At 48.1% G+C, this 27097-nt stretch overlaps 11 protein-coding genes across 11 annotated transcripts; 4 read left to right on the forward strand and 7 right to left on the reverse strand.

Annotated features, from left to right (window-relative positions):
• The first annotated feature begins 246 nt into the window (after positions 1-246).
• Positions 247-2500, forward strand: FOBCDRAFT_168234 (alkaline-phosphatase-like protein). Its single transcript, XM_031190177.3, has 3 exons — positions 247-345; positions 438-962; positions 1018-2500. Exons 1-3 carry the CDS (start codon positions 343-345, stop codon positions 2164-2166), a joined length of 1677 nt encoding a protein of 558 aa, XP_031034162.3. The 5' UTR covers positions 247-342; the 3' UTR covers positions 2167-2500.
• A 64-nt stretch (positions 2501-2564) lies between these two features.
• On the reverse strand, positions 2565-4624 carry FOBCDRAFT_298537 (triacylglycerol lipase; the record flags this gene model as incomplete). Its single annotated transcript, XM_031190179.3, has 1 exon — positions 2565-4624. One exon carries the CDS (start codon positions 4622-4624, stop codon positions 2720-2722), a length of 1905 nt encoding a protein of 634 aa, XP_031034164.2. The 3' UTR covers positions 2565-2719.
• A 795-nt stretch (positions 4625-5419) lies between these two features.
• Positions 5420-6615, reverse strand: FOBCDRAFT_231496 (NADH dehydrogenase 1 alpha subcomplex assembly factor 3). The gene is made up of 2 exons (XM_031190180.3): positions 6050-6615; positions 5420-5969 (listed from the first exon to the last, which is right to left on the reverse strand). Exons 1-2 carry the CDS (start codon positions 6522-6524, stop codon positions 5761-5763), a joined length of 684 nt encoding a protein of 227 aa, XP_031034165.2. The 5' UTR covers positions 6525-6615; the 3' UTR covers positions 5420-5760.
• A 103-nt stretch (positions 6616-6718) lies between these two features.
• Positions 6719-7939, reverse strand: FOBCDRAFT_231498 (ribosomal protein L34Ae). The gene is made up of 3 exons (XM_031190181.3): positions 7763-7939; positions 7515-7638; positions 6719-7261 (listed from the first exon to the last, which is right to left on the reverse strand). Exons 1-3 carry the CDS (start codon positions 7798-7800, stop codon positions 7073-7075), a joined length of 351 nt encoding a protein of 116 aa, XP_031034166.1. The 5' UTR covers positions 7801-7939; the 3' UTR covers positions 6719-7072.
• A 1367-nt stretch (positions 7940-9306) lies between these two features.
• FOBCDRAFT_231503 (uncharacterized protein) lies at positions 9307-10312 on the reverse strand. Its single transcript, XM_031190187.3, has 3 exons — positions 9895-10312; positions 9769-9832; positions 9307-9706 (listed from the first exon to the last, which is right to left on the reverse strand). The coding sequence occupies exons 1-3, from the start codon at positions 10018-10020 to the stop codon at positions 9507-9509; spliced, it is 390 nt and encodes a 129-aa protein (XP_031034172.2). The 5' UTR covers positions 10021-10312; the 3' UTR covers positions 9307-9506.
• A 978-nt stretch (positions 10313-11290) lies between these two features.
• Positions 11291-12298, forward strand: FOBCDRAFT_52727 (uncharacterized protein). The gene has a single exon (XM_054706868.2). It carries the CDS (start codon positions 11500-11502, stop codon positions 12124-12126), a length of 627 nt encoding a protein of 208 aa, XP_054562843.1. The 5' UTR covers positions 11291-11499; the 3' UTR covers positions 12127-12298.
• A 2090-nt stretch (positions 12299-14388) lies between these two features.
• FOBCDRAFT_243601 (uncharacterized protein) lies at positions 14389-16509 on the reverse strand (the record flags this gene model as incomplete). The annotated part of the gene is made up of 7 exons (XM_059610546.1): positions 14389-14466; positions 14556-14593; positions 14864-15027; positions 15087-15195; positions 15347-16066; positions 16110-16174; positions 16226-16509. The coding sequence occupies 7 exons, from the start codon at positions 16507-16509 to the stop codon at positions 14389-14391; spliced, it is 1458 nt and encodes a 485-aa protein (XP_059465832.1).
• Positions 16510-17431: 922 nt separating this feature from the next.
• On the reverse strand, positions 17432-19926 carry FOBCDRAFT_168240 (chitin synthase-domain-containing protein; the record flags this gene model as incomplete). The annotated part of the gene is made up of 3 exons (XM_031190190.3): positions 17432-19184; positions 19238-19836; positions 19882-19926. The coding sequence occupies 3 exons, from the start codon at positions 19924-19926 to the stop codon at positions 17513-17515; spliced, it is 2316 nt and encodes a 771-aa protein (XP_031034175.2). The 3' UTR covers positions 17432-17512.
• A 2649-nt stretch (positions 19927-22575) lies between these two features.
• FOBCDRAFT_144910 (uncharacterized protein) lies at positions 22576-24009 on the forward strand (the record flags this gene model as incomplete). Its single annotated transcript, XM_059608199.1, has 3 exons — positions 22576-22942; positions 22997-23187; positions 23239-24009. The coding sequence occupies 3 exons, from the start codon at positions 22576-22578 to the stop codon at positions 24007-24009; spliced, it is 1329 nt and encodes a 442-aa protein (XP_059465833.1).
• Positions 24010-24494: 485 nt separating this feature from the next.
• On the forward strand, positions 24495-25689 carry FOBCDRAFT_143613 (glycoside hydrolase superfamily; the record flags this gene model as incomplete). Its single annotated transcript, XM_031190192.2, has 4 exons — positions 24495-24610; positions 24656-24680; positions 24733-24964; positions 25013-25689. 4 exons carry the CDS (start codon positions 24495-24497, stop codon positions 25687-25689), a joined length of 1050 nt encoding a protein of 349 aa, XP_031034177.2.
• A 353-nt stretch (positions 25690-26042) lies between these two features.
• FOBCDRAFT_206445 (uncharacterized protein) lies at positions 26043-26990 on the reverse strand (the record flags this gene model as incomplete). The annotated part of the gene is made up of 1 exon (XM_031190193.2): positions 26043-26990. One exon carries the CDS (start codon positions 26988-26990, stop codon positions 26043-26045), a length of 948 nt encoding a protein of 315 aa, XP_031034178.2.
• Between the last annotated feature and the right edge of the window lie 107 nt (positions 26991-27097).

Here is a 27097-nt window from a genome sequence, read left to right on the forward strand (position 1 = left end):
GAGATCATCCAGAAGAAAGAGAAAAAAACCCATGATCTCGATTACCTTAAAATTATGCTCGCGTGGTCAAGGTAAGATCTCACCATTGGTTATCTTCTCCAAAAACTGATTATCAGTGAGCAATAGGCCTTCATCCCGCTCCACCCCACGTGAACCACTGATGTCACCTGGTCCACCGATAATGGAACTGCAAGCCCCTGTAACAAGCTCTGAAGCTACCCCCGCATAACTCCAACTCGTAGTGTCGCATAATGCCATAATCGCCCATCCAACCATTTTCTGTTGTCTTGTTGCACCTTGCACAACACTCTTCCTCCTTCTTACGCGGCCAGATACCGTACAATGGTTTGTCTCTCCTCTTCTTCCCTTCTGCCTCAGTCCGAGACTTATCTTGTCATCCCACGTTTTCTTTTTAGCTAACAATGCCTTCTCCTCAGGCCAACGAAAGCGATCCTCTCTTGTCCGGCTCCGGTGACGGCCGCTCCGATGCTCAGGCCGATAAGGCCGCCCGGAACTCGCGACTCCGTGAACTCGGCCTCTTTGCCTGGGCTCTGATTGCCACTGCTGCTGTCATTGTTGTTGCTATCTGGACTCAGCATGAGCAACAAACCAAGCATGATCACAACACGCCCGCTTCTAAGCGAAACCTCGTCTTCATGGTGTCAGACGGAATGGGCCCTGCACCTTTGTCCTTGACGCGTAGCTTCCGACAACACGTGGAAGAGCTTCCCTTCGGTGATACCCTCACTCTCGATAAGCATTTCTGGGGCACGAGCCGGACTCGCTCCAGCAGTTCCCTGGTTACAGACAGTGCTGCCGGTGCTACAGCCTTCTCCTGTGGCAAGAAGACCTACAATGGTGCTATCTCTACACTCCCTAGCCACGATCCTTGTGGAACAGTCCTAGAAGCTGCCAAGCGTGCTGGATATCATACTGGACTTGTTGTCACAACAAAGATTGAGGTATGTATGACTAGAGTGTAACGAAGTCATTACGAAACTAATCAAGACTATCTAGGATGCGACTCCAGCCTGCTTCAACTCCCACGTGGTCCTCCGCGAGATGGAAGACGAGATTGCTCTTCAACAGATCGGAGAAGGTGTCCTGGGCCGAACTGTTGATCTGATGCTTGGTGGTGGTCGCTGCAACTTCTTGCCCAACAGCACAGAGGGCAGCTGCCGAGCCGACGACACGGATGTGATCAAGATTGCAAAGGAAAAGCACAACTGGACCTACACCGACAGTCGCGCTGGCTTTGACGCTCTCAAGGGTGGCAACAACGTCAAGCTGCCTTTCCTCGGACTCTTTGCCCCAACTGACATCCCCTTTGAGATTGACCGCCGAAACCACAACGACGTCTACCCCTCGCTGAGCGAAATGGCCAAAACTGCTCTTCGCGCTCTTGAGAAGGCTACCGAGAAGAGTGACAAGGGCTTCTTCATCATGATCGAGGGTAGCCGAATTGACCATGCCGGTCATATCAACGATCCTGCAGCTCAGGTCCACGAGGTTCTTGAGTATGACAAGACATTCCAAGCTGTTCTTGATTTCATCAAGGAAAGCAAGACTGAAACTGTTCTTGTCGCAACCAGCGATCATGAAACTGGTGGTCTTGCCACTGCGATTCAGGAACCCGGTCACCTCCCTGTCTACAACTGGTACCCCAAGGCCCTCGCGAATGCTACCGCTTCGGCTGAGTGGCTTCACGCCAAGCTCAACACACACCTCGCCTCTGATTCCAGCATCAAGAAGAACAAGGAGAAGCTAAAGAAGTACATTAACGAGGAACTCATCGTCCGCGGTCTTGGTATCTCCAATGCCTCTGACAAGGAGATCACCACCATTGCCGATCACCCTGAGAGCGCCCTTGTCCTCTTCTCAGCTCTCATCTCCCTGCGCGCCCACGTCGGTTGGAGTACCCACGGCCACACTGCCGTCGACGTCAATATCTACAGTTCTGGTGGCCCGGGAACAGAAAGCATCCGTGGTAATGTTGAGAACACCGATGTTGGCAAATATCTACGGGAGTATCTTGAGGTTGACGTTGACGCGATCACCTCGGAACTCAAGGAAAAGATGAGCAAGGTTAATGTCCAAGATGTTGGCATGGAAGGACTCGATGACGTTTGGTCTCTCGGCAACAAGTACCATGCTATTGAGGTCTAACGGATGTACTGCATTTCTTAGAATGATTATACGACTTACATGAGTCTAGTAAGAGGTCGGTAGGGAGATTGTGATCAAGATATGCAGAGCGGTATACCCAATCTATAGTAGATTTACTCATTAGCCTGCCTATGATGCATATGAACTTTTGAGTTTTCAAACCAGCGCAACTACAGCAACTTCTTAGCGGCTGTCTGGTGATTTATCGCCCAACAGATATTCCCTGCAATTCACATTAAATCAGATAATCAGACTCATCGTAGTCATCCCAGCATGACGTCAGTGGTACCCGAGTCTAAATGTGTTGTCCAGTTCACCTCAATACAGACCCGAGAAAGTGGGTAGAATATCATGCCTATTAAGTGCCCACTACAATGCTTGACTCCGACAAACATCGAGTAGTCCATTATCTATACGCTAGTTGCCAACAGAGACCACCGACCAGACTCCTGGTTGTTAACTAAACCATGGCCCATAATCAACGCTTTAAGCCAATATACTCCTCGCTTGTGGCCGTTAACGCCCTTAACCAAACGCCTTTCTCCCTTGATAATCATGACTGGCTGGCAGAAACCGTGTCAACATTGTATCGTACATACAGCCGATCCAGGAAGTGTGAGTGGCGGATCCCGTTAGGCCTCGCCTTGGCAAATGTGTCGATAGCCTCCTGAACACCGAAATCGCACCGCTCAACGAGATAACATACGATAAAGTATCCCGTGCGGTTGAAACCATAATGGCAGTGCACTCCAATAACACACTGCTCGGGATTGGTCCAGTCCTCAGCGGTAGCGCGTGCAGGCTGCTGGTCTCTAAGGTCGTCAACTAATTTGATGAAAGCTTCAACCTCACGAGCCTCTGGAGGTATCTTCGAAACTGTGGGGAACTTGTGATAATAGATTCCAGCTCGTTCTAACCCGCGGGGGTCATAGACAGGCTGGTCTTTTGAGATATCAATGATATCTTTGACAATAGAACCCCAATTCGAAACAAAATTCTGTGGACAATGGACATCGTCCACTTCACGAAGTGTCTTGAGTGCCCGGAAAATAGGTTTTCCAGCAGGTCCAATCGGCTCGGATACGGGATTGACAGACTTCCATTTGTTAAGGTTCTTGACGTCCCATTTTCCCTCACGGGAGAGGTATTGCAGTTGCCAGGCCAGGGAAAGTCTGCCAGTAACGTGTGTGGCAAGGAAATCAGAGATTAACCCAGCAACGGCACGAACTGAGCAGGGAGCGTATAGGACAGCGTGTGTTGCAGGTGACGGCATCATAATGGTCTTTACTACCTTTCTGGGGTGGTTCGGTTGCGCAGGTAGTTCAGTCATAGTCTCATCGGGGGTTGAGGGATCATTAGGGCTGTCCTCTTCTGAACTGGGAGGCACCGGAGACTTGGCCTTTGTGAAGTCATCGTCATTGAGATCTTCAATAGCTTGTGGCATATGATCCTGCGGTCTTGTAGAAGTACTGACGGGGGCAGAAGCGTCGGCAATAGCCTCGTGTGTCTCTTCTGATGACCCTGACTCTGGCAGAGTCTTCTCGGGGCCCAATGCTTTAGCAATCTTTTCGGCTTCTTCAGGTGAAACAACAGTGTCCCCTTTAGCACCTATCAAAAAGACGGGGATATTTAATCCTGCCCAGACCTCCAGGGTTGGGAGACCGCCTTTAGGTTTGCCGTTGTGATAGAGTGGTAGGGCACCATTAGCCATGCGTCTAAAGACTGGGGTTCGACTTTGTCTGTTAAAGCGATATTGGAGTTTTCGGGTAGCCTCGTCAGCATCCTTTCCAACGAAACGTATGATACTGGCACTGTTGGGGCCCCCCCAACCTTCCCAGGCTCGCCACAAATTAAACATCCATTCCGGAGCCCAAAGTCCCATCCGAAACCACCATGTCTTTGATTCATCAGGAGGGTTTGACACAGGGCAAATAGCCACCAACCCTACGACGTACTCGGCTAGCGAAGTTGTATGCTCGAGTTGCGTGTTGGCCAACTTAGCAGCGAGACCTGTCCCCATGCTGTGGCCGATCAGGACCACTCGTTGGCCTGCGTCTTTGTCTCGATAGTCCTCAATGACTGTTTCCAGAAGCTCTACCAAAGCATCCGTCGTGTAGGCATCCCAATTAGTGACCGAGAATTCAGATCGGCCACAACCGGGGTAGTCAATTGCCATGCAAGGGGCTTCATCCACCAGACTACTTAACAGACGATGAAACTGGGCAACAGAGCCACCCAAGCCATGCAGAAATACCAATAGTGGTAATGGAGCAGGTTTTTTGGGCAGTTGGTCTGCCTTGGCATGTTGTCGGTAGAAAACTCGAATTCCAGAGTATTTGAAACGACTTGTTGTATAGGACTTGAACTCTGAGTGATCCCTCAGCAAGGTCGGGTCCGTGAGGTGAGGGTCAGTGGAGTCAATGTCGTCCTGTTGGACGCTCGCTGCAGGAGAGGCCATAAGTGCGTCTGGGGGTTTAACTCTAGGATATTGGTGGAGGTATTATAAGTTTGTTGCGGATTTTTTATAATGGATAAGAAAGAGGGTTTGAGTTTGGGTCGATTGTTCTAGTTGTATCAGAGATTGAAGCTGCTGTTGAGTCACCAACAAGGTATTATTGGTATTACACGAGTAACACCAAGTTCGCGTGTTTCTCCGATCACCGCAGCCGTCTTCATACAATCGACATGGAATATGTCAAATAGTACAACGCCGGAAAGACTTGCAATTTCATAGAGAAGCCCAGTTGACAACGGGAACTTGAATGATCAACAAACAAGGCCCAGCCAAGCTTTTGAAGTTCTTGGACGGTCGACCCTAGGTATGTGCCCCACGCGAACCGCGGTCAGGGCGCGCCAAAGAACAAAAATTGCGTGAAGTGTGACCTAATAATGTCAAAATTCGATGCTGAATTCGATGATCTTCAGTGTGGATATTGTGTGGCGTTGCTGAATTGATATTGATGATGAGAATGGAGATTTGGTTTTGAGTAATTGTCAAAGTTCAGGGAAGCAACCAATTACACAATTGCATCATACCTTGTGGGCGAATGAGATCGCCATTGGGGGAACCAATTATTTGTGCAGGAGTGAGGCATGTTGTGCATGGAGCCTACCCTGAAGATGATGGAATTTATGAGTAGAATCTCGAAGAAATGCTCCTTACCTTGTAATTTTGGTTATCTTTAGTTTTTATCATTGACTCGAATTGGCTCCGAGTACCTTATGGCATTTTGGGGAATGCCAGTCTGTGTTGGTTCAGTAGCTGCGTCTATACATAGGTAAACAGTCATGTGTAGTGAATGCAAGTGCTCTGGCCGTATCCATAAATCTCAGCTATATCGCAAACTTTGGCAATGTAAGTCCCTGCCCTCCACTGTTAGAAAGATATACCACGGCACATAGAGAATGAATATAGAATTCGAAAACAGAGAGCTTTCCGAATCTCATTCCGATTGCTTTGCATGGGCAAAATAGTCAGTTTGAGGACTCGCCATTTCCCTGTTTATGATAGCGAATATACAGCATCTTGCCCTCGCGTTCATACTCTTACAATATAAATACACTTTCGAAATGCGCCTCTCGATTCAACTGCTTTCATTCCGCTCCAACACCGTCCTTCCATCCAATGGGTATCAGAGCAGCTGCTACGTTCGAAACACCTCGTTCTGTGGCCAACAAGTTGAACTGCGCTGCTGCATTTCTCGTGTCTAGGATTTCGATTCGCATACCAAGTTCCGATATAAGTCGTCTCGTTTCGGGTGCCAATGGCATAATAGATGGGCCGACTCCAATGATGAGAAGATCTATAACTCAATTAGCAAAGAGCATTCTCCTCAAGAATGCCAAATATGTCATGACACAAGTGGCGAGGATGAACACATACCAGGTCGAGGCCATAGAAGATCAAATAGCGCAAATGCCTTTGGTGGTAGCTCAAACTGGCCCTTCTTGTTGACAAGATTCATTGAGCCCTTAGCCTCCCATGGGCGCCAGTTGAATACCTCGCCATCAATCAACAAAACGCCATTACCGCCCGTCACAGTGATGCCGCTGTTCAGTCCAAATCCATCATACATGCACACGTCGACCGAAGTTGAAGGCGCTGGAGTGTTGCCAAGCACGTCGAGCTCGGCAAAGTCGGTCGGGGGAGGTTGTGCTGGTGGCTGTTGGTCCTTTCTCCGGCTCGGAAGGGCGTGGAAGAGTCGACGACTTGATGTAGTGGCTTGAGAACGAGGTGAGACTGTCGAGGTGGCGGCTCTGAAAACTGTAGTCGTGGATCTAGGTCGCGGCGTCTGGATGAGAGCTTGGCACACTGCTCGTTGTGCGCTGCATGGCCGGATGAGACTTCGTGATGCCATGACTGAATGCTAATTATGACAATATCGCGGGCTTTCGAGGTATACAGTTGTGGCGGAGGGAAGGATTTCTCGTTTCGATGTAGGAATTGGAAGAGATTATCAAAGTAAGTGGGGGATAGATAATTTTAGCACGTCATGATTTCACCTCGCCATATTCAGTCTACGTATTTGAGATGACACAAATGGAGAGCCCGTTTAAATGACAATGAATCAATGAGACACATATTGACAATCCAAGTGGATGTAATTTGAACCAATTGCCGCCGGTAACTTTTATGTCACTTTCATGGTCATAATTTTTAACACCTTCGCCACACCAACGATACTTCATCACTCATGCACAGTCCACGCCAGCTTGATGTTCTTTTCTCATTCAAGTCACCAAGAGGATAGTAGCAGTCCTAAGACGGCGGACGGCCAACCATTTGGCACCGGCCCGATGTATCATGCAGTCCCTTTTTGCCTAATGAACACCAAAGCAATGAACCGAGTCCTCAGAGTTCCTTGCCTTTCCCACGCAAAGCCTAACCTAGCAATGGAAATTGCATTTATTTCTTCTTCTGGCTCTGCTCCTGCTCCTTGAGCACCTTCTTGACGATCTTCTGCTCCTCAATGAGGAAAGCTCGGACGATACGGTCGCGGACACAGTTACCGCATCGGGAACCACCGTAGGCGCGCTGGACGGTCTTCTGGGGCTTGGAGATCTGAGAGTACTCGCGGGGTCGGAGAGCGGGAATCTATGGGAGAATTGGGTCAGTTCTAATATTCCACGGTAGGTCGATAATCCTTTGCGACAGAGGGTAGAGACAAAACAAGAAGCGGTTGGTTGGATGGGTCATGCCAAATTTCCTTCCTCTCGCGGTATGTGAAGCCATCGGCCTTGATGTCACAGCCGCTCGTTGCCTCGCATGCCAGCCAGTACCCGTTTGCCGTCCTCGTGTTGTCTCATCCCTCGTATCGCAGAAGATTCGCTTGTCTTGGTCGACTTACGCCTGAGAGCTTGGAACCGCAGTCACCACACTTGGGGACGGTGCCTCGCTTCTTGATGTGCAGCACGCGGAGCTCACCACCGGGGGTACGTATGGTACGGGTAGTGTTGCTTCTCGTGTTCCAACTGAGACCATGGTTAGTTCCTGATCGTATGGCCGAGTCGAAAGTATGAGGCTGTATGACGAGAACCAGGATCTCGACATATTCGAGAGCGAGAAAACTCGACAGCTTCGTAGGAAAGAACTCACCCGTTGCGGCGGCGGTAGGTGACTCTGTGGTTAACCATTGTAGCGGCTTGGTGATTTGACTGAGCTGCTCGGGTTAGTTGGTGTTGGACGTTGGACGCGAGAGTAGGAGAGGAGATTTCGCAAAACACTCGAGTTGTTAATTCTGTGTGGGTGTGTAAAATTCGTAGTGGGGCTGGCGTGCTAAGCACGTGATACAGCCACAAAGTGGCTTACGCTTTCGCCAGCCGCAGGTTCCACTTGGACTTGGATGTAAAATAGATCCTCAGGGTAGTTTCATTTAGTTGGTGGTGATCTGTGGATAGAGAGAAGCAACATGCTTCATCTGTGTCAGTTTCGCAGAAACAGATCATATCTCTGTGCTTCCCGAACTCCGCCGAACAGGTTGAGTTGGGCGAAACGAATTTGCCGTTATTCAATGGAGACGGTGTGCGATAACAGTGGGATGCATTGAAATGGTGAATCAGGCCTTGCTTTCCAAACTCCTAAGACCAAAAACTCAGCATAAGTTACAAATTGACTCTTTGGAAACATTCACGCTGATTATTTTGGTTTGTAATTTGCTCTGAATAATATGTGCGGTGCCAGTTCTTGTCATTCCTCCATGTCTAGCCAAGGCTATCTACTCACGGCCGATCTCGCGGCCAAACCAACTACTTGTATTCAGATCCATAAAAATGTTATTTTCAAGTTTTACTAAATACTGAAACAGTGTCGATATCGAGATACTGAGTCTCAATAGGCCTACTTCTGAGTCTTGACTGAAACTGGTGCCATATTCCCCTGACTATAAGTCACGATGTAACTCGATAGGTTCTCAGCATAAAATGATATCTTTGTTCTAGTAAACGTTTAGAAATAAGATTAGTCTGTAGAGGATGGGGAAATCGCTAACATTTATCATTAATGCTTCTCATTTCCCTCCCCCGAGCACTATGAGCCTTTAGCTACCTACTAAAGCTATACACATTCTATGATTTGGAGATAGAGGAGAATATGAGTTCTTGCACTCCATGTTCTGAACACTTCATGTAGAGGGTTTAGAAACTAAAATGTAGACTAAGCTAGGCATAAGTATTGCAGAAGATCCAATGCCATTCTCCCATCATGTTCTCTCCGCCCCCCCCTGGCAGCTCGGTATCGGTTTTGCTAGAGTAGGTCTTGCTATGTGGCCTCCGCCGTCAACCGCGGTGCCATTCGCGAACCGAAAGTTAATATAAAGCTAGGAAGGAAGCCCATTCTCAAAGCAGGAGGAACGTACTTCTATGGACCTCACGGCCTTGGATCAGATCTTAGAGTGTGTAGTCGAAGATGATCAACCTATCCTTGCCCTGGAAAAAGGAAACAGTCTTATGGAAACTTAGGGGCTATGCCTCTCTATTCCCCAAATTATGCAAATCAGGACAATTTGACTGTAATATATCACAAACTCTATAGGAGTTCCCCGAAACCTTGTTCATTTCACTGAGCTTCTGGCCGCCTCGTCGTTAAAGAAGCAACATCAGAATTCATGGCATCGAGTATCACTAATGAGCGAGGCGGCAATGTTTGTATCATCTATCCATTGGATCGAAAAAAAAAATGTGTGGTACTTTGTTCTAAAACTCCATGATATTGATCTACCGTCTTCCAGTAGTGAAAAAAGTCCGAAAGCGTTTTCTGCACCACTCTTGCTCCTATCATTAATGTCCCGATGATGTAGTTAAACCGTCCATAAACGCCTATGCTATATGCCCCATGTATCTCGTTATTCTTCATCCATTCTGAACCAGTCTGGGTGATCATAATATTCCCAAGTCTTGATATTTGTGGGCTCTTCCTCTTTTCTCTTCTTGGCCTGCGCAAAGATTTCACGACTTTTCTCATCACGCATCAAGTCGGTAACCTCTTTGATGTTTGCTTGCGCTTCATTGACTGAGTTCATGAAAGCTGCAAACATGACATCGGCTATACATAGGTGACGGGTCAGCTCAGGATGTTTCAGAGTATGAGTAGACTAGGGAGCCTACGTGAAGGTTGCTTTTGCACAAGCGGCTTGATCATCTTGGGGATGGTGTCGTTCAATTGCCGGACCTGAAACAAGAGCCTGATGAGCAAGTTTGCATCTCGTTTTCTCACGTTGAAAACGACGTTACCTTGATGTGCAGAAGCTTGAGGCGTTTCATGGCTTCCTCAAGTCGCGCCTCATCCCAGCCATCCTGGCCGGCTGCATTTGGCGCCTGAGCCTGAGCCTGATTTTGAACGGCAGGCTGCTGGTTCATATTTGCGAATGGGGTAGGAAGACCGGTAAAAGATAGGGTATCCAGAAGTTGATGGCGCTGAGGAAGCAACACGAGATCGCAGGTGGCCGAGCGAATGAGAGGCTTGCGTGGACAATGGGGAAAGGATCAGACTGGCAAAAGTGGACAGGGCTCTATTTTTATTCCGAGATGGATACAAAGGTCTAACAGAAATGGTCAGTGCTTGCACTGTAAACTTTGTTGACGCAGGGAAACATTCTAGAAGTAAGGAATGGATTGGATGGACATACAAAGATTGACTGTGTCTTCGTCTTTGCCTTGCGTGACGTGGGGCAAGCGTTGTTAGGGGAAGGGAAGAAGCTTTGACGTTTAGATTCCCGTTGGTGCAACCAAGTTCAATCGTAGGCATATGCAGTTGAAGTAAGGTACCTAAGTCGAACCGTTTTGAGGGAACGAGTCTCGATCGAGCAAGGGACCAGGAACCAGGAACCGGTGACCCGTATAATGGGACTGCAACTGTAGCTGCGACTGAACTGAACTGAACCCGTCAGAGTAAGCCCGCACCGTGTCGATCGATAGAGGTGACATACCTCGAGTTCTTTGTCTAGACGCCAGAATTGCCAGTGTATCACGGTCATCAAGCAAAAGGGTCTACGAGGGAGACAAACACCTCAATGTTCATGAAACAAGCCGAAGCCCGCAACTGCTGCGTCTACCCGTATCAACCACCAACTCTAACGCTCTATTCAGCCCGTCCGTCACGTGCTTGGCATCCATACAAACAGCTTTGAAGCCTCAAGCCTGAGCTTCCTCACACCCCCTTCGAACCGTTTCCCCGTTTCCACCTCGAGAACCTGATTTATATCAAGGCCCAGTGCCTCCGGCAAACACATCTCTTTCATCACAAGCCTGCAGTCATTCTTGCTACTTACTGTACACATAGTCTCTGCCTTATCTTCCATCGTCGCACCCGCTGAAGCTACACAAAGTCACCATCTCAATCTCTCAGCACGTTGTTTGACCCCTCCACACCCTTCCCTCTCCATTCATACTGTCTGGTACCTTACCTCGCCTTGCTCTGCGCGAAGCTACCTCCCCTGGTTTGTGCTTGACGTACAAAACGACGCTTCGCAGCATCCATCAGGTACGTAGATTGCACCCTGCTGTCACCTACGGCCCCGCCTTTCTGCAGGTCTGGCCTGTGAATGGTCCGCCTGGCCCGGACCGGATCAACACTAAACCTTGTTAGGTCCATACTTGTATCACAGTTAGAACAGTGCGGGAAAGTCGAACCCAGCCTTTTGCATACCTGCCCTGTGTACTACAGCATCGCGACCAAAACCAACAGCATCTCTCGTCCATTCGCGATCTCATTCTACGCCTTGCACCCGGTCTTTTTAAAGCACTCCGAAGCCATTTATTCTTGGGCAAACTTATTTGCCCTCCCCGCTTTATCTAAACCGTTCCGTTACAACCGCCACCCTGGCTCAATCACTCGTCATGCCGAATACACCACCTCCAGCGCTATTACCCCCACCAGAAGGTATATTTAGGACCTTTGAAGATTTGATGGCTTCCGTCCAGCGCGTTGCGAAGGACCAGGGCTACGGAATTGTCAAGCTGCGCGCTTCAAACTACCGCGACGGAAAACCTACCCGTTACGATCTCGTTTGCGACCGCGGTGGTGTCAAGTACAACAGCACTGCTAAGAAGCGCAACCCTTCGACGCGCAAAATTGATTGTCCCTTTCGCGCCAAGGCCGTTTGCGAAGTTCAGCTCGGAAACCAATGGCGTTTTGCTATCCAAGAGGGACGCCATAACCATGAGCCACGAGCTCCCTCTGGCACGCCTGGTCAGGAGAACGCGCCGCTGGCTACATCGATCCGATCTTTCACTAATAAGCTCGACCGCCTGAACCACGACATGGCCCAGGGTCTAATGCGCATCGAGCAGCGCCTTGATAACATCGAGAAGCGCATGGACAGTCTTGAAGCCCGAGCTGGAGGCGGCTACGAACCACGCTTCCAGGCTATTGAACAAAGACTCCAGGGAATGGAAGGTCCTCGCATGGATGGGATGGGTATGGACGATGTCGAAACACGTCTTCTAGCCTCGACGGTAATGTAGGAAACTGGCCAGATAGGTGCGGACGCGCGGCATCTCGCCATGGACGATCACCAGTGAGTATCAACATACCTGGTGGATCTGTCGGGAAACATCAACGCCTACAATGGCGACGGAGTTCATATCAACAAAAGTGGTTCACAGCGAAGTGACTTGTGAAAGTCATGCGGTCGTTGGTGGTTCTCAAGGATTTTTGCTAATGACAAAGTACGAACTGTTCAGGGCGTTTAGGGAAAGGAGCCTACAAAGTTGAGGGCTATGTGAGATTACTACTACCCTTCATGAGGTTGCGCGCATGGGATTGATTCGTTTGTTCTGTTCTTTTCGTCTTGTTACCCTTTTGTCTCTATTTCTTGGTACGAGAGGACGGCTTTCTTATTGTTGATCGAGATATAAAGTCTAGTGTGTATATTAACAAGTTGGCAATTAGCCGCGTGATGTTTGACAGACTACTATTCACCATCGTATCAACCATTGTCGACATGTTTTTTTTTTGTTGCCCATTTTGCCCTGTGCTCCGACTTGATCTACAATAGATGTTGCTATCCGTCTCAAGCTTGGTCATGTCTCGAAATGCTCACTGACCAGGGCCACCGAGCTTGGGCCCTCTTCAACGCACGTTTCCATGTGGTATTCCCCTTGTCGACATGGCCATTGACGCCTCGCACACTGTACGATGGGTACGTGCCCATGTTCGTCGAGGCAAACAACGTTTTCTGGTAAACTCTAGATCACACCGGCCCCACGCCTTGGACAGATCTGTCTGCGACGACGATGCTGTTGCTTTTCGTGACATTTCTTGGGCCTGAGCTTACCAAGGCGGTTGAGTACATCTTGATGCGTGTTGATTGTGGTGTTAGTAAGGAGGTGTTGGTTTAGTGCTGGGGCTTGAACGTTGTGGACACAGGCACAAGAAGTATCGGATGCATAGCGGAAGAATCAAGATCCAAGCAAGATCCAGGGGGATTACGATTGCCTCTGTTCTTTGAGGCTGGATTGCATATCCCTTGGTCTGAGCTATTTTTGTATTCAACGATGAGCAGTTGACTGGTTGAGTTTGATGATTTTGTTATAGGCTACCTATAGAACATGGAGAGGCGAGATTTTCTTACCAACAATTACTTGCTATCTTTCAACAGATCGCGGCATCATTTCGACCAAAACATGGCAATCGTGCAGGCATCTCCACCAACAACAGATCCGAGGAGTTGACAATGCAGTTAGTACTTAATTGAGTTAGTAGCAATGCATCGACCATGCAATCGCCTTATGAGAACTTCAGTTGAATCTGAAGCCTGATGTCAAATGAGACCTCTGTTTCCAAGAGCTGTCCTCATTCGTCATCATGAAACACTGGATGATAAGTCAGAGATTTCAGAAATGGCGCTTGACCACCGTAACTGATGGAAACATACGTATGGCACCATAGTACAAACAGCTGATGCTTAGTCGACGGGTGCCGCCTCAAACGCTGACAGACAACGAGTGAGCAAACGACACTAGATCCCCAGCAGTTGTGCAAGGCGCCTGACCGTTGGTTGATACTTACGGCTGAGAAACCTCAGGTCTGCCGAAAAAACTGCAGAATTCAAGCTGAAAAATATCTGTGGACAATTCTAAGACATACATGCACATGTAAATGCCATTGGTAGCCTCCAAACGCCTGCCAAGTTACGTAGTCAAGTTGGCCAAAAGTTGATCAAGGCAGAGGTGAAGGTAATCTGCTATTGACTGTGCATTTTTACACCCGGAGATGTTCGGAATTGCAGGTATCCGTGGATCTGTTGACACCCGTCCTATGTCTTCGAGGAGACTATCCGCACATAACAAGGCCTTGTTAGGGATGCAGGCTTATGAGATACGGCGGCTGCATGCATTCTGCCGCGTGCGTGGCCAGATCCACGGCGCCTGAATTGGCAAGGGCCTGCACGTTGTGAGAGTGACAGATCCTAGTTGTTTGTGCACACAAGAACGCAGCCGGCATGTCTTGTGTCACCTGGAGGCGCCGGTGGAGTCCTCATAGGAGTAAAGCCCCGGCGTTGACGATAAAGATGAGCTTTGGATGACATCTCGAGTTTTACTTTGTGATAGTTTGGCCAGTGAGAGCAGCAACAGAATTATTCTCACATATGCTTGGTGGGTTTCATTATGAATTTCGAACGTTATTACACAGGCTTAAAGGGATAATCAGACAGGGGCTGGCATATGGTTGCTTTTGTCAACACGGGTCGAGTACTGCACTCGGCCGTGTTGGGGAAGTTGAACTCAAAATCGAGCCCTGTTGACTTGCAACTCAGTTGCGTACTCGTGTTGTTTGCTGAGAGGGCCAGGGGCTGGCAAGTCCTGCAATTTGGGCTGCTAGAACTATCTGACTGACTCTTTATGAGGCCAAAATGCGCCGGGAAGCACCACAGAGATATATGAGAACTTACTGGAAGAGCAAACCAGAAGAGTCCAAGGTTCATATGATCTTGTAACAATGTTTATTTTAATCGTCAAATGCCTACTTGTCTAAACTACGTCTACATCATGAACAATATATAAACAGGGATGAGTAACCATATAGTCGTTTGCAGCTCTACCGGAGACTGCCTCGAATTCCTACGCCTCACTTAGAAGAGGTGCAAGTTCCGAAGCCATTCTGGCATCCAGTGCCACAGTATGCGCTCGTCTTACCACTAGATACGTTGTTAGATAAAAGATAGTAATGGGGTGATAGAAAGAACTTACCAGTTTCCACCCTTGGAGCAGCAGTCTCCGTATGTAGAGCCCTTGCAAGTCTGGTGATACTTGTCACCGCAAAGACCATTGGCCGAGACAATGAGAGCACTTCCAGTAGTCCACTTGTTGCACTTTCCAAAGTCGGTTTGACAACCGCCGTCACAGTATCCGGATGTTGAGCCGCTGTAGAAGAAATAGTTGGTCAGTGGTTTGCCTGCTAGGGGTTAGGGTTGAAAACTAACCAGAAGCTGTTGTAGGAGCAGCAGTCTCCCCACTTGGATCCGGTGCACTTTGTGCCGCCATTCTTAGCACCGCATGTGCCATCCTTGGTAGCGGCAGTAGGAGAGGGAGCTGTCGAGCATATCAGTACTTGCTTTCTTATAGCTATTTGGGTTCAACATAAAGCTCCGAAACAGCGGAGTGATACCACATGCTCGAAGAAACTCTGTGATACACCGGGGCATATCTCGATGGAGTATATCGTGCAGGCGAAAGTACTTACAAGGAGTGGCGCTGTATACAGGCACTGAAGGCTGGAAGTTAGGATCAGTAACATACCAGTTCTCACGGGCATCTCCAAGACACTCTCCGACGGGGACGGCTCTATATCCCCTATCCTTGATTGTCTTGATCATGAAAGCAGTTAGGTTGTAAGCAGTTTGCTCCTGAACATCGTGGCTCAGCTCGATGTAAGCATTGACCTTAGCATTAGTAGAAACGCCGTTAGAGAAGGTGTTCTTGCTAGTCTGTATCTTGTCAGGGGTGTTGTTCTCGAAATCCTTGGTATCAAGGTTCCAGTTAATAACATGATACCCAAGCTTGGTCGCATAGTCAAGGCAGCCGGAGACTCGGTTGCAGGTTCCGTACGGGGGACGGAGGTACTTGGGGAAGAACCCGAAGATATTGCGGAAGGCCATCTCGTTGTAGATTATCTGCTGCTGACGGACCTCGTCAGTTGAGGCAGTGAGGTCCTGGTGCGACCAGGTGTGCGAGGCGAGCTGATGACCTTCGGAGTACATCCTGCGGAGGATCTTGGGCCAACCTGTGGTTTCATCATCGATCTGGCCCTTGCCGAGGTTGGTACCAGTGATGAAGAATGTAGCCTTGATGTTGTTCTGCTTGAGAACGTCCAAGACTTGGTCGGTGTACTTGTAAGGGCCGTCATCGAAGGTCAGGGCGAAAGTTCCAGGAGTAGTGCAGTTGGTAATATATACGTCTAGGTCTGGTCAGGTTGGTGTTTCAAGCAGTGACGCTTAGATACTTACTATAGGGGACCTTGCCAGTGGTTGATCTGGGAATGTTTGCTGTGGTACCACCTTTAGGCTTCTTGCTGAACAGGAGTTAGGTCAGGCGTCCAAGTATAGATCGGAAACAGACATACCTTCCATCACAGTTGCCGTTGCTATAATCCATTTGGCATTGTGGCGAAGAGCAATAAGGCGAAGTGGTGCCACAGTAGCCAGCGGCAGAGCAACATTGTCCTTTGGGACAAGAGCCAATATCCCTTCCACAAGAGGCTCGCTTCTCGAGTCCTTCAGACTGAGATGAAGCATGCTCATGACGAGCAGCGATGTTGAACTCGACTCCTTTGCGTCTGACCATAAAGCCATGTGCAAAGACAATGCTTGGCAGAGCAGCCAGTGACAGGAGAGTGAGAGACTTCATTATGAAACACTAACAATTATCCAACGAATCCTTTTGTGCTGAAGAGATAAAGGCTCAGGATCGACACAAAAGTGCACCAGAGCCCTTGGATATAAGTAAGTTATATCCCTGACGAATCTTTTATTTTAGACTATTGAGTATTTTAAATCCTTGATGCCCGCCAGACATCTTCAGGACTGTTCCCGATCCGACCAACAGGCCTTGATGACGAGACCGGCGTTATGGATGTTTCCTTTTGTGGATAACAAAGATAAACCATTGACGCAAAGTTCTTTTTTAGTTTTCTGAGTCCTATTTTCAGCTCCAATAACAATGACGAGGCGCTGCTGGCGTTGACACTTCTTCTGGTAAAGACTCTCAGTGGGTCATGCAATGATCAAAGAAAGGATCGACTATACAATTGCTGATTGACTATTGGAGAAAGAAGATATAGTACAATGACAAGAGTGAGCGAATTTGGTCACTCTGCGTCATGTGAGGATCCCAAACTTGGAATGCCATACACTATCAACAATTGATTGTGCCAAACAGGATTACCATACTTGGAAATGTTTAGCTCATGGCGTCTTACACCACCCCTTGTTCCTGGCAGTAGCCGCACTTTACCAGGTGAGGTACGCGATCGACACGTTTTCAGAGGAGCTTCTGGGCCGCCGCTCCCGATTCTAGCGTGGTGGTTCCAGCCTTTGAACCATATAAATTTAAACGCCAGTCTTTCAGGTGGTGGGTGGGGAGCTGACGATCGCGCTTTGATGTAGTTGACGACGTTGAAAGAGGCGGTTTGGGGAATTTACAGGGGTGTCTTTGTTAGACTCGAGGCTCAAGCAGTTGATAGATCTGAGGATATACACGTGGGTGTGCATGTTACGTTACGTTACATACATCTTGAATGCTATCTATGCACCCATACTTTAGGCTTAATCAAGACTAGGATCAACATTTAGAAGTTTTAAGTCTATCGTATTGTGGCTTTGGCGTTCAACTACTGCAAACTATAACCGAACTACCGGTGTTGAGCAATTGGCGGCACGTATACTACAGTCGGCCTCCGGACTGTTACTCCCGCTGCAGTCTCATCAACTTGGTTACTTCTGCTATTCAGCTGTGGTGAGGCTGAGCCACTGCCAGAGTCCTCTAGTCTTTGCTTTTCCTGGACCTGGTCGTCAGGGGTTTCAGCGATGACCTTCCTAGTCTTGCCCCAGCCAAAGCTATCCATGTTAAAAACAGCAAATACCATGACTGCAATATTCAAAAATGGTCCGAGAACAACGAATATGAAAAGGCCGAAAAGATACTGAAATCTTTCCAGCATCGACTGAGGGAGCCAGACAGCCATGATGACGTAGTATATGAGTGGTACGATCATAATGCCTGCAAAGGCCATGATGATCCACCACGGCTGATGCATAAAAGCAACGATCATGCATCCGATAGAAGCAATTACAAAGACATTGAGACACCAAGTAAGGACATTAGAAAACGCAAGAATTCGTTCCCACCATTGGCAATGTCTTGCTGTTGTCAACAACAAATCGTTGCTTGTAGCTCCAAGTGTCCACCGGCGGCGTTGGGACAAGAAAACACTCCAAGAATGAGGCACATCCGTGTACGCTCGAGCTCTCAGAGCCTGTCGAGTTTGTGCCTCTGGGAATGTTGTAAGAAGCTGACAGATATGATTTCTGTCTTCAGAAGCGGTGGCTCGGATGCGTGTGATCATGCCATCAAGCGGTCTAGGATAATATCCAAACAGCTCAACAAGGACCTTGTCACCGCAAGTCATGTCGCAGATTTTTAGCAGCTGACAACATCCTGGCAGGCATGAGACCTTTTTCGTGGCAATGGATTGATGCAGTCGTCTCAAGCCTTGAGCAATTGTGTATTCGGCATTCTGATAGATTGACCACAGATTCCAATTGCCGTCCTTGAAATCGACCGCAACATAGCCACAGATGCCCACAGTATTTGGGTATTTTGATTCTTTGAGCAGCTCTGAAATGCAGACCTTGTCAAAAATGGTGTCTGCATCCATGCCAATCAAATGGTCCACTTGATTGACCTTGACTTCTTGTGTAAGCCAGTCAGTCATTGAGAGCAGAAATTGCGAAGAAAATATGGTCGTGGGGTTGGTGTTTCTGATGTTGAATTTGTACAAAAACGAGCGGATAACAATGAGGCTATCGCGTTTCCCCTGATTTTGCTCTTTGACAATGCAGTAGAATGGGACGCCCTTATAGTAACCCCATGAGATCTCGACATCCATGGCTTGACCATCCCAGGCTCTATAAGCTCTGGCGATCTTCTCACGGTGAAGTTGCTCGACAAAAATGTCTTCATTGAGGTACTGGGCTGTCGTTTTCTCCATTCCAGGGCCGCGGACACGGCCGTCGCAAATGACCATGATACCCCTCTTGTGGTTGTCAATGCCAACTTGATCAACCAGGGAATCTAGAGATTTGGTGCATTCCTCCAGGGTTTCATTGTAACAAGGCATGACCATTATGAGATCTTCAAGGTGATCGGGCTCAATTATCTTCTCAGCAAAGATGAGATTCTTGAGAGTAAAACAGATGATGGAGGCAATCATGATGCAGTTGAGAACAAGGGGGAATGAGATGAATGGGATGTAGACATAGTAATAGCGAGGCCACCACCAGGAGGCGAAGATAAACATAAAACTTCATGATGTCAAAATTGTCTTTATCTTGTCGAGGAGTGTTGAGAGACTTACTTGACAGAAATCAGAAATGCAGTCATGGTGTGCTTTTGCCGAGTGACTTTCCTCTGACCATACTTCCTCAGGTACTCATCCAAGTTCTGAGACTCAGAGTCAATCTCAACCTTGGGGGCAGGAGCGGTATTGTCCTTCAGGATTGAGTTGCGGGGAGAGGTTTGAGTGGCAGTCGCAGTGTAGTCAACGGCCTGGACTGAGACACCTTCAACGCTATACACCGACCCGCTATCCCGTCGTCGAGCTACTGGTTCAGGTAGCCTTGGACGAGGAATGATGAGGTCTCTTTGGTGAGAAGACTCTCCAAGAGAAGGACTGCTTGGCTTAGTGGGAAGGTTGGACGAGGATTGGGAGATGGATGCCTGGGCAAAGGAAGACTTGTATGAGAGGGAGGAAGTGAACAATGAGGGGCCAATGCTTTCGTCAGACGATCTTGCGTCGTCTTGACTAGTTCTCTCCAGGATATCTCCCAGAGATGCATCATGGAAGTGACCATCATTGTCTTTGAGAACATATTTGTTGTTTGAACCCTTGGTAAAGAACGAGTGGAGGGGGTGACAGCTCTTTTCCTGATGGGTTGGGCTTCTCCAGGAGTTACTCTATTGCATGTTAGCAAGGCCCTACTAATGAGAGAGTTAACTTACAGTCCTCTTAGCAGTATCAGCTTCTGAAACATGCAAATTCGCCATGTTGTTGGTAGTACAAGTAGACAATGGTTCTTGAAACGGATGAAGGAGAAGTTAGAGTAGATAGCAAGGAGCAGGCAACTTCTACATCAAGAGATGAGTTATACTGAGACTTAAGCTTAACATAAGCATCATTACTCGATCTTTCACCCCTATCATAAAAAAACACTCCTTTCTCTTCCTCGATCGAGCTCCATGCTGCCCGGTCTGCCAACTTCTCACCGTCAACTCTGACGCGATCACGAGCTCAGACATCTTCCACTGACGTCGATCACCTCCACGCGTGAATCAAAATTTTCTCTTCATAATCGCTCAAAGGAGATTATTCTGTGTTTTGACCCCTATCACCAGGTCCAAACGGGGCTTCGTCTTACACTGAGCGGGTTGTCCGAAGTTGATCGCGATGATGATCATGACCAGATTAGAAAACCCGCTACTAAGTAATTCGAAACGCAAACTAAAGAAGATTAGTTTGATAATCAGGCAAACGTTCCTTTACCGTCGAAACTGGTGTTGACTCTCATGCCACCAACGTCACGCCGTCAGGTGGAGGGCCGTTTTAGTCTCTCGCAGGCCAAGACGCGAGACTATCTGCTCCACCGATCGAGGAACCAGCTCGATCGGATTGGCAAAGCTTTGCAACGTCCGGCAGTTGAGAGAAACTTTTTAACGGTTCTCTGAAACCAGATATCTGGGTTACCTGGAATGCGGTAAGTCTTCTAGTGAGATTCCATGTTGGAATGTGGAAGTCAGGTCTTACAAGTAAAGTCTCTTATAATTGCTGGTTACTCGTTATTGTATCAATGTTCTTCATTTATATCGTATGCATAATATCTAAGCTAAGTTCGTGTCGCTTGACAGCTTATGACAGCTTGCCTGAGCCCGTCACCTTCTACCAAGGCTTGTAGTGCCCACCACTTCCCTGATTAGCCATGCACCCATGGGATCGTTGGAGGCAAACCAACACTCTCTAGCCGATTGTTCAGCTCTCTACAACTTTCAACTTATTTAGGAACTCCCGTTGAGCTTGTCCACTCGCCTGAATTAGCTAGTCCTTGTCTTTAGGCCTCCCAAGTTGTGAAAGAGGATGTGTTCCTCGCCGGATAGAGATTCTCCAGCCGTAATGAGAATGTTAAATTTTTGCCTAATGTAGATGACTAACTAGCTGCATGAGACTATACGTAAGTTCCTGTTTCTTTTTTATACCATGGAGACGTGAGCGGAACTTGGCGTGAGTCGTGAATATCGACAGTCATGAGCCAAACGCCATGAAAACTCGGTAAGAAAGCTGGGAACCCAATCAAACAGTACGTCTACAGATTATAGACTAGATTTATTTGCAATATCTCGCCCATATGCTCTCATGAGGCGTCATCATGCTTAAATTTCTTGTTTATGAGTGGAGTCTCGGTGTTGAAGGGCCGGGTCAATGGCAAACAAGTTTTCCATGTGTCGATCCAGAGCAAAGTCTTAAGCTTGTATAGCTTGAATTTTTAGGACTGTCTAGTCAGTCTTAGACGTATGGCTTTGACCTCGTACAGAAACACCATGGGATTGTGACTACGGAATTCGGGCTCGGCGTATCCACGCCTACCGCGGAGAGAAGCTCCGAAATACAGCAAACATCAATGACATAATGATGGACAAACCAGTCGATTATATGGGCTAAGAGCTGAATATTACAAATAGCATGGGTGTAAGATCACTGATATTCTAGACATGGCGATATTTCGGAGTGTCGTCCAGTGCTAGTTTCTTGTTCACTATAGATACCTACCGTAGTGTCTTATTGCTCTCCGAAATTAGACGGCAAAGAACGTTTCCATCCTATGAATCGAGTTCAACAAAGTGATCTTCTTGATATTCAATTAACATCGCGTGATCGTTAACACACATCCCCTCGATTCGAGGTGCCTCAACACCATAAGGAGTGAACGGTGATACTAACAAAGGTTAACTAACAAACAGCAAACAAAGTGGATGCGACTAATCTAGTCACGCTCTAAAACATGCAGCAGAGCTTACAGCCACTGATGCGCCAACATAAGGAAACCGCCTAAAACACCATTTTTCCAACGGTTCCCAGCTTTACCCCTCGGGAGGCGTCAGAATTCGCCCAATATAACCTCGTGTTGCCCTTGCAGAAGTCCCGCCAAGACCAACAGTTCCTGACGTAGCTTCCGTCGTTTATCTCCTTAGCTGAGACACTTTACTCTATCGGGGTGATCGACTTCTCAAGGCTCCTCATGGAAAAAATCGACGTTGATTGGAATGCGGAGCCAGGAGATTGAATCCAAAGTCGGGCGATTTCGGTTAGTGCGCGCGATTGGATACCTTAAGTTCCTATGGATCAGCGTTGTGATTAGAAAATTGGTAGAAAGGATAGAGGTAGTTTGTTTCATGAGAGTGATGATCTCATCGTGGAAACACCGTTGAGAGAGGCGGTTCGCTTCGGTGTTGTTGTGAGATAGATGAGTGATCTTCGGGAACCAAGCACAAGCTAGGGATCTTGAGCAATAGAGCTTGGAACATGGAAGTACAATGGCTGAGGTCATATAACCAGATGTCTCTTCACAGAATGTCGGTCAGTTACGTTCATGCTTTGACTTATACCTCATTATTTACCATATCTTCTTTATCTGTTCAACAGCAATGGCTCAAGTAATGCCTCCAAAGCCGATGGCTAATCTCCCAGCCTTGGTCGAGAAGGAAATCCTTCCATTGATACCTCCCGGAGATTCTTCTCCTTGGAAGCGTCTCGATAATAGCTTTACTTTTTATCCTGACAGCCCTCCCCTGAGCTCTTCATCGTCAGATACAGATGATCTTGATCAGTCACTGTGTCAGTCTGTCGAGGTCAGCCAGAACGATGAGCCGGTCATTGCAGTCATTGGTGTTGGCTATGTCGGCACACATCTGGTCAGCTCATTCTCCTCAAAATATCAAGTCATTGGGTTTGATGTCTCTGCCAAGAGAATCAAGGACCTTGGTCTTGAGTATCAAGAGCATGAGAACGTTTGTCTCTCCAGGGACTCACAAGACTTGCGAAGAGCTACGCACTTCCTGATATCAGTGCCAACACTTCTCAGGCCTGACAAAACCATCGACTCATCCTATCTTCGTGATGCGTTGAAGACTGTGGGTGAAGTAGCTCGGTCTGGGTCAACGGTCGTGATTGAAAGCTCTGTGGCGATCGGTATGACCCGTCAACTACTCGGTCCATTGGCTGCCAACCGCCAGTTCTTCGCCGGCATGTCTCCTGAGGTAAGTCTTCCTTCGTTCCTATTTTTGGGTTCATATACTAATGATTCATAGCGAGTTGATCCTGGCCGCGTCGAACCTCCTGTCCAGTCCATTCCAAAGATCATCTCAGGCTTGGACGATATCACCCCAGGCTCCCTCGACGCTATAAACAGAGTCTATTCTACTATCTTCGAGACAGTTATTCCTGTTTCGAAGCCAGAAGTAGCCGAGATGATGAAACTTTATGAAAACTGCCAGAGAATGGTCTGCATCGCCTATGCCAATGAAATGGCAGATGCATGTATCCCACACGGCATCAACCCATATGAAGTCTGCGAGGCAGCCTATACAAAACCATTCGGATATATGCCGTATTCTCCTGGTGTTGGCGTGGGCGGACACTGTATCCCAGTTAACCCCTTCTACCTCCTCTCAAATAGTCACTTCCCTTTGCTCGAGTACGCTACACTTGCGATGCATTCTCGACCATCAAGACTAGCCGAGAGGATGCTCATGAGACTGAGACAAAGAATCACAGTAAGAACACCTCGGGTCCTTGTAGTGGGTATGGGCTTCAAAGCTGGCCAGTCACAGATTGACAACTCCCCAGGAGCAGATCTCGTCAAGAGTCTCGCTGTTTCGCGAGAAGTGGATGTATGTTGGGCAGATTCTCTGGTCAAGCAATCTGCATTACCTCAAGTACGTCGTCTCTTAGATGAAGACTGGCGGAAGGATGTCCTGAGAAAGTTTGATCTCATTGTTGTGGCTTCCAGGCAGGCGGGTACGAGTTTTGATATCCTGGATGAGCTGGATGGAGTTGAGATTGAGAGGTGGTGTCAATGATTCATAGTATGGCAAACGTAATTCGGCAACGCAGATATCCATAGATTGTCAATATTGCAATAAATTATGTATCGTATTGCATAAAACACACTGCATTGCGTTTATGCAAAGCTGTTGTTGCTGATGGCTTGTGTAAGTGGCAACTGAATTCATACTGGTCGGCTGGCTGGCCACTTCTTGCCAATTCCGCTTCTTCTTTGGTGCCCGATGATCTCATATTTCCTTTCGTGACAACTATAAATAAGACAGTTTTTCTTTTTCAAATCGCTCAGCAAACGCCTCTTCCAATAAATCATCGACTACTCTTGGACCAACGAAAACAGACCAGGCCCAATCATCAACCACAGCCACCTGCGGGTCAATTACTGGGCTGAGTCTCTGTACAGCATGAAACTATTGCTTATTGATACCTAAAGCATTCTCTTATAAGGCCTCTTCTTTTTGTTCTTTCTTGGCTTCTTCATTGTTATTTGAGTCCGTACAAAATGTCGAACCAATACATCAACGCTGTATACTATCCCTCGTGGCGCTGCTACAAAGAGCGTCCTCCTTCATGCCTGGACACTGCTTCAATCACTCACATATTCTACGCCTTTGTCGGGTATGTTTCCAAAGCACAATGATTCTGTCAAGCTAATGCAAGCAGTGTTAACGAGGATGGTACACTTCGAGTACGTAGTCCCACTCGAAACCCTGTATACTGTTTATTGACTTCATCTGTAGTCCATCGATGATTGGGGCGACAACAATAAAGTAGTTGATGGCGAAAAGGGCTGTCTCGCAGCACTTCGCAAGTTGAAAGGCCAGCACCCTCATATAAAGACACTCGTCTCGATTGGTGGTGGCTCTAGCAGTAAGGAATTTCCTGCACTTGCAGCAAGCAAAGCAGCGAGACAAACTTTTGCTCGCCAGATCAAGGAGTTTTGTGACGCCCATCATTTCGATGGAGTTGACGGTATGTTAATATCCAGTTGAAAGCTATTCCAGAGCTGACTAGTAACAGTTGACTGGGAGCACCCTCAAACTCCAGAAGCTGGAAAGGACTATGTTCTGTACCTCCAGGCCATCCGAGAGACCATGCCGGCTCCCAAATACCTGCTGACAAGCGCTCTTCCCACTGGCGAGTACTGCCTCAAGCATCTCAACCTACCAGTCGTAGCGCAACTTCTCGACTTCCTCAACCTCATGGGTTACGATTTCACAGGCGGCTGGACCGACGTCTGTGGCCATCATGCGCAGCTTCTGCCTCCAAGCAACAACCTTAACGAGGTGTATCCCACCCTTCGCAAGTCGTGCCAGCGCGGCGTCGATTACCTGACCTCGCAGGGCTTCCCCAACCGTAAGATCATCCTCGGCATTCCAGCATATGCCAGATATTTTGGACAGGCTCGTGGACCAGGCCATCCTTTCAAGGGCTCAGGCGAGATTGACTACTGCGATTTACCGGATGAATGGGTAGCAGGCGCAAAAGTCGAAGAATCCATTGCAGCGGCATCCTTTGTCGATACCAAAGGAGACAAAGGCTTTGTCTCGTTCGATGTTCCTAGCACTGTTTGTGTCAAGGCGAGGTATGCCAAAGCAATGTGCCTGGGCGGTCTGTTCTACTGGACGGGTGCTGGCGATCGAGCAGGTCCTGAGAGTTTGGTCGCTGCAGGATGGAAGACACTTCATTCCAAGTAGCCGCTCGACTACAGCGGATTGATTCATAAGTCACACAAGATACTTCACGTGAGGCTATTTTAAGGGCTGAGTATGGTCCAAGACTTACTTGTGAGTTTTATTTGTTTTTTACCTACCGTTACCTACCGTACCGAAGGGCGTATAGGAGGCGAAGTCCCTACCTTTATCCGCCGATGATTTGCACTATCAAAAGCAGATCCCACACGAGCCAAGCTATTCTGTCATTGAATGAAGACATACCTGTGAAATAAACTACCAATTTTGGTAATGAAATCTGCCGTTCACATAAGAAAACTCTGAAAAAGAAACGTCAGTAATATCACGTTAGTGGTGGGCTTACCTTGTGAATGGTATCATTTGAAAGCATCAGGATTCATGAACTGATCCCATAATGCGTCCATCTCCTCCTGGCTCATCTCTTCCGCCTCCGCCGCTTTCGCTTTATCTGTTTCCTCCTGTGCAGCCAGACGGTCTCGTACTTCCTGTACTCGACGTTCCTTGTGAAGTTTATTATACGAGTCAACTAGTTCAGCAAACTGGGGAATTTCAGATTTCAGAATATTGTTCGTCTGTGGATTCACCAGATCCTGTGTGTCTATCATCAAATCCTCTGGGTTCACAAAGACTCCAGGGGCATCGGAGACAGATTCTTGAGTTTGCGGCTCGAAGTGTTGGTGCGGAGCCATCTGACCGGGCTGCACAGACATTATAAGAGATGGGATCTTCTGCTGCCCCAGGCTCTGATACTGAGGAGACAGTTGAGAGCCATACTGAAAGGCTGGCTCCCATGGGAAAGCGGGCATTGTCTGCTGCTGGGGGGCCGGGTCTTGACGATCTCTCATGTTTGAAGAAGCAAACTGGGGAGGAGAGGCACTTCGGCGACGATCGCCAATCTGTTGAATAGAGGGTGTAAGAGTACAAGAAGCTGGGACACTGCCTCGCCTAGGGGTTACCAAGGCTACTGCCCCTGTAGAGCCGGCTGGTGTCTTCTCGTGGCTCCCGAAATTGGCAAAATTGTTGCTCGGGCTTTGCATTCTAGGCCGACGTGTATTGCTGGAAGCTGTGGGCGCTGACTGTGCCAGCGGACCCGACACATCATCATCATCAGCCTCAGGCTTTGCGATGGCACGGCGACGTCCAGGCCCATGAATCGGGCGAGCTGCCTCTTCTCCTACAACATAGTGCTGTAGGAGAAAGTGGTTCTGGCTGAGTTGACCACGGTTTGAGCGACTTGAGCGGCGGAGACCCTGCTGGTCGTTGGTGGGAGTCTCAGCAGGAGTCTTAGGGGAAGAATCGGCCATTTTGACAGGTTGCTTTCAGGTGTTGGTTTACTCGTTTGTGTGTTGCTGAGTGAGCAGTTGGGGATGATAAATGCCTTAATTGCTTCCAGGGGCTATTTATGTATGCC

The sequence above is a fragment of the Fusarium oxysporum genome, chromosome IX (genome assembly GCF_013085055.1).
Source record: "Fusarium oxysporum Fo47 chromosome IX, complete sequence".
NCBI classification, from domain to species: domain Eukaryota; kingdom Fungi; phylum Ascomycota; class Sordariomycetes; order Hypocreales; family Nectriaceae; genus Fusarium; species Fusarium oxysporum.